Source organism: Arachis ipaensis, chromosome B02 (genome assembly GCF_000816755.2).
Source record: "Arachis ipaensis cultivar K30076 chromosome B02, Araip1.1, whole genome shotgun sequence".
NCBI classification, from domain to species: domain Eukaryota; kingdom Viridiplantae; phylum Streptophyta; class Magnoliopsida; order Fabales; family Fabaceae; genus Arachis; species Arachis ipaensis.
Window position 1 is genome coordinate 89,351,919 of NC_029786.2, and position 5,804 is coordinate 89,357,722.

Here is a 5,804-nt window from a genome sequence, read left to right on the forward strand (position 1 = left end):
TAGTGGGGTTAGATTTAAACTTTGGGTCCCATGGTGGGCACCACATGTTCCTGCGTGATAAGCCTAGGCAGAGGCATAGCTCGTCCGGTCCAAGGTTGAACTCACTTTTGCCTGGGCTGGATGAGGTATATATCGGCTTTCAACAACGGCGGTGGGTAACTACAAAGGCACAACAACGCTCAAATAAGAAAGGGTGTGAGATAAGTACAATGTATATTCAGAGTGAATAATATACCTTTTCCTTTTAGGGTCAGTCTCTTCTTCTTATAAAGTCGTTATGCTATAGAACGGTTATTTTGTTAGCATAGAATTTTGGTCGCCACGTTCAAACATTTTCAAAATGATTCCGTTATAGCTAAAATTTTGCCCTACTCAATAGGCACGTATTTATTTTTATGTAAGTTCCGATTTATAGTTGCATTTGGGCTAGATTATAACTAACAGATCATGATTAATGTGGGATCGAACATTCTTCCAATTTTATGTAATTCCTTCCAACTATTAAACCAATTATTTTTATTATTGTTTTGTGTTGTTTATTTTAACAAGAACTTGATAATGAATTAATGTTTGTATGGTTGTAACTTGATAATGTAATTATGATTTTGTTCTTTTATTTTTAATATGGACTTAATTTTGTAGTTTTTATATTGTTAGTATGCTTATATATTAAATATTGTATAATTAAATATTATATTTTTTAAATAATTATTTTTTTGGGTAAGGTCTAGTAGGGTTGGCTGTAGGACTTTATGATATAACTGTACATATTTGGAATGAGGAATTTTAAACTCGGATTGGATGAGATTAAATTTTAAAGAGACTTTTAACTCTATGATAGAATTAGGATTGAACCTAAACTCTATTCTAACCTTTTCATGACCAATCTTAGGAGCTAGGCCACTGTCCAAAGAGGCCAACAAAATTATATAAAAAAAAATAAAAAATAATTGACCAAATAATTGGTGTTTTTTATTTTTTTATTTTTAAAGTTTTAATTTTTTAAATTTTACAAAAACTTAAAACCATATATTCTTAATTTTTATTTTCACATCTTATTTTTACTTTTTTAAACAAAATTTTAAAAATATAAAAACACACTAAAAGAACATGATTCTATTCTCACTTTTACTTAAATTAATTTCACATAAAAAATAATGAAAATTCAAAAAAGAAAAAAAATTTGAGGGAATAAAAATATAAAATGCTACGTATACACAACAAATTAGTCATCAAATCAGTTACCAGATATTTGTATATAAATACATGTATAATTAAACTCATTATTATGTGTATTTTATATTTTCATATATATTTTATAATACAATTATGTTAGATGTAGACTAAAATCAATCATTAGTATAAAATATATGTTAGAATATAAAATACACATTGAAAATAAATTAAATGATATATTTATTTGTACATAAATACATAGTGGCTGATTTAGTTGTTTCATGTAAAGTTGATCGTTGAGAATTGTTAAATGATAATTTAATTAAACTTGTCAAACCATCTAATGGTTTGTAAATATCAACTTCATATGAAGACAATTACATGTGAATTTTTATTTTTTATTGATTATTATATTACAATATAGATTATACATATTAAGTTATTTATATATACTTTTTTTAATAAAAAAAGTGCGAAGAGATTATGGGCACCTTAGACCCCCTTATTTCTGCCAGTGATGTGATGTCAACATACATGAGTCAATATTTTACAAAACACACAATAAGAAATGATAATGTCCTCTTTTTCTTCATCGTCCTACAAGTCTCTCGCTTTCCTTCTCTTTCGAAACACAATAAAGTGTTTGAATCAGGGGAATGATTCTTATTGATGCACCTTATTAATCTGATAGACTAGTTGCTTAGTTCATTATTTATGCAGTACAGTTACTTAGTCGCATATTTAGAGAAATTTTCTGTTTTGGTTAGTTACTGCTGAGTTAGCAGTTGGGCACATTTAGTATGTACATGTACATATGTTTCTACCCAAGTTGGGAATGGATATGCAGAAATATATATGCATAGCTTTTTCTCTTCTCATTCATAATTCATATATATAATTTTACTCAATGGGGGTTAACCTTCCCGGGAATTTACAAGTGCTCGGTCACCTGTTACAACGTAGGGTCAATAGAGTATCGAGTTTCAATCTGGAACACGTGATGGCAAGCCACGGTACTTTACCCAGGGAAACTCGTATCTCAGATAATCATTTCGTATTCATTCATAATCATTCATTATGGCCATATCATCACTTATACATCATATAATTGCAATTTTTATACATAATTCATCATAACCCAGAGCAAGTGGACAAAAACCACAACCCTTGCGTCTACCTGGGGAGCCTCTATACTAACCAACCTGGAGCAAGTGGGGCAAAACCACAACCGTTGCGTCTACCCAGGAGGTACATTCTTATATGCCCAGGAGGAATAAAGGAGGAGATCCTAACCTCCCACCATCTCGTTGGGGGCGATTTTATAATACTAAGAGGAACAAGGAAGGGGATCCTCACCTTCCACCATCTCCTGGAGTCGCACTTTCAAGAAAGAGTACTCAGATGTAACATTTATTCCTTTCTTTAGCCAGTTTCATAATTGAAGTAATATATATATATACATATGCTCCTTACCTCCTCATACCTAAATCATCACTTCTCAAACTTTCTTCATCTCTAATTTACCACCTATTCCTAGCTTCATCTCATTATTAGGCTTACTAACAAGATCTAGGACCAAAGGAATGCAAATAGAGGTTTAGAGGTTTGAAATTAATCTTTAAAACATAAAAATCTATATTTGCTGAATAGGGGCCACGCGTACGGGTGGGAGTGCATTGTTGAAAAGTCACGCGTACGCGTGGACGTGCAATTTTCCATGTTCTCGTACGCGAGATGCCCAACCTGAATAGGTTGGTCACTTCATGCGCAGGTGGTCGCGTACACAAGCTATGAAGAATAGCAAAGTGTTGAATGCTGCAGAATTTTTAGTTTTGCACTCCAAATTTCTGACGTGCATAACTTCTTCGTTTTAAAATATTTTTCACCCGTTCTTTAAATGGCGTAAACTCCACGAACCCAATTTTCATATGAAAAAAGTTTGAAATAATTTGGGGGTCTGGAAGCCAAGTTATGGCTCGTCAAAATCCAGCAAAAAATTAAGTTTACACAAAAATCTCAAACCTCTAATTTCATTAAAACCAAACTCAATCCCAACCTTCTACACATATATTCAGCACAGCAATATACCATATACAGCATCACAACCCCATGTACTACCACAATCAAACCTACCTCAATTTGCATACACTTCCTTCCAACATTTTCAATTATAACATCAAAATAATTAACCTTCACATATCCATAACCAACATACTCATTTACAATCATTAAAGTCATCATTCATAAATCCTTATAACGCATCAACTATATCCATATCATAACATCATTGAATCTATCATGCATCATCAATTCATCATACCATGTCAACTAAACTACTAATCAGATTTCAACATTTTAATTCAACTTATCCTAGGTCGTCTAGCCTAAGTTTTCACAAGACATTATATATTAAATACGAGAAACCTAAACCATACCCTGGCCGATTTGCTCGTATAACCTAAAGTCACCACCAAAAGATTCAAAACTCAGCCCCAAGGATCCAAAGCAATGACACCCAAAGCTCCACCAAGGCTCCAATGTTCACAATCAAGCTCCAAAATACATATATACACACCTAATACACATTACCACACATGTATACCCAAAACTCAATACCCAACATACTTAATCAAGAAATTAGCTAGGATTCTAGGATTCTCACCTTACAGAAGCACCAATAAAGCAAGATTAAGCGTTTTCCTAAAGCTAATTCGAGCATAAACACCGAAATTTAACAATTTTCAACATAATTGCTCATATATTTTCGAAATTGGGAAGGAAGAAATTGGAATACACAAGTGGTTTCCTTACCTAATTATTGACTAAGCTTTGTAGAGCTTGACGCTGCGGTCGCGTGGCCACAAACGGCACGGCAATCGGAACTTGAAGTGAGAAGTTATATGAGATTGAAGTGGAAGTTAGGTTATGGAGCCCTCCCTTCCCTTTTCTTGCATGCTCCACGGGTTCCTCAATGAGGAAGAAGAAGAATGAGCTTATGCTCATTAATTTAATGGGTTAGTTGGGCCCACGGACTCGGTTTGGATTCGGTTCGACCGGTTCAGTCCGTTCGGCCCAATTTTAGGCCAAATTATTTAAAATTAGTGTCAAAATTCTTATTTTAATTAGCTCTTTCACATTAAACTATAAAATTTATATTTATAATTTACTTTATTAAAAATTAATTTATTGACTAATTATTTGCTAATTTTATAGGGTTTACACCTTGAGCCTGAACAGATAGAAGCCCATTATACTTTGATCCATTATCCTTTTCCCCATTTGAGTTTTCATAAGTTATATTCCCTGCCTCATAAAGAGCATTAAAGCGTGACCCCCTCCAAATAAATAGATTCCTGATTTGCCTCCCTTTCCATATTAGAGTTGGAATCATAATCATAATGAGACCTTTTCTTTTTGGGGAAAGAAATATCTTTTTTCCATCTAATTAGCTTTTTTTCCAGCATCCATGGGCCAAAATCCATAAAATCTTTTGCCCTAGGCTCCTGCGCATTAATTTTTGCATTATTATTTTCTTTTTGGTCTCCTTCACCGTCAATGGCAACACCTTCCCCGGTCATCTCACCGCCACCTAGGTTTGCTAGTTGGGACGACATTTGTCCTCCAAGATTTTCGTAGCAAGAGTCAAGCCAATGCCCATATTTTTCACAAGAGAAATAGATTTGATGCAGCCCTTCATACTCAATATTTAGTTCGCTATCCAACATAGAGATTCGAGGCACTAGTATTTTAGCCAGATCAATTTTCACACATATTCTAGCAAATTTTCCTCTTAAGTGTATAGAAGTTGTATGATCGATTTTGAGCATATGACCAATGGCTGATCCCACCCTCCACAGGAAGCGTTGATTATAAAGCTCAATGGGCAAGTTAGGTATGTGAATCCAAATAGCAATCTTCCGAACAATATCTTCTGATGTGAGGAAGGAAGGTCTCCATCTTTGGACGACGACGTAGTGACCCACAATCATCCATGGTCCTTCCGTAAGTGCATGAGAGTAGCCTTCATCATCTGAAAAATGAACAAGAAAATAGTCGCGGTCCATATGAATAACATCAATAGTACCATTTTTTACCCAATCCCTTTTCAATTGTTGTTCTATAAAGGCCAAACCAACCCTTTTGCCCAACAATTTCACAATAAAAACATTCTTCCAGGGCTTGCACCAATTCTCAAATTCTTCTTTTGAGATTGGAATAATCGGGCATGGGTCAAATTCCTTGACATTTTCCTGCGGATCATTATTTTCTTGATACCATCGATCCTCCGGATTAAGATCATCTTTCGCCATATCATCATCTAGATCAATGTCTGGGATACCTTCAAGTCTAGGCACGGATATAGTCAATAACAAATCCTTATACGTGACCTTTTTCACTACACGTTCAGTAACAGCCACTCCGTCCGAGGTGTCCGATCCATCGACTCTCCCGATTGGTTTAGATAAACTTCATCGCGAGTTTTGACCTTTTTTGTACTCTATTCAACCAAATCCTCCTCCTGTGAAGAAACCCTAGCAGAGCAATCCATAAAAAATATTGAATTATGGTGACATTTTTATTCATTCAATATATTCACAAGTCATGCAAAGGCACCAATTAGAGCAAAT

At 34.4% G+C, this 5,804-nt stretch overlaps 1 protein-coding gene across 2 annotated transcripts in view; it reads right to left on the reverse strand.

Moving 5' to 3' along the window:
- LOC107628450 overlaps positions 4,328-5,804 on the reverse strand; it is a 6,241-nt gene continuing 4,764 nt past the window's right edge. For both annotated transcript variants that reach the window (XM_021116122.1, XM_021116123.1), the window contains one exon: positions 4,328-5,708. In XM_021116122.1, the coding sequence (XP_020971781.1) occupies positions 4,497-5,486 (990 nt within the window). In that variant the 5' untranslated portion in view covers positions 5,487-5,708 and the 3' untranslated portion in view covers positions 4,328-4,496. The remainder of the gene's footprint in view (positions 5,709-5,804) is intronic.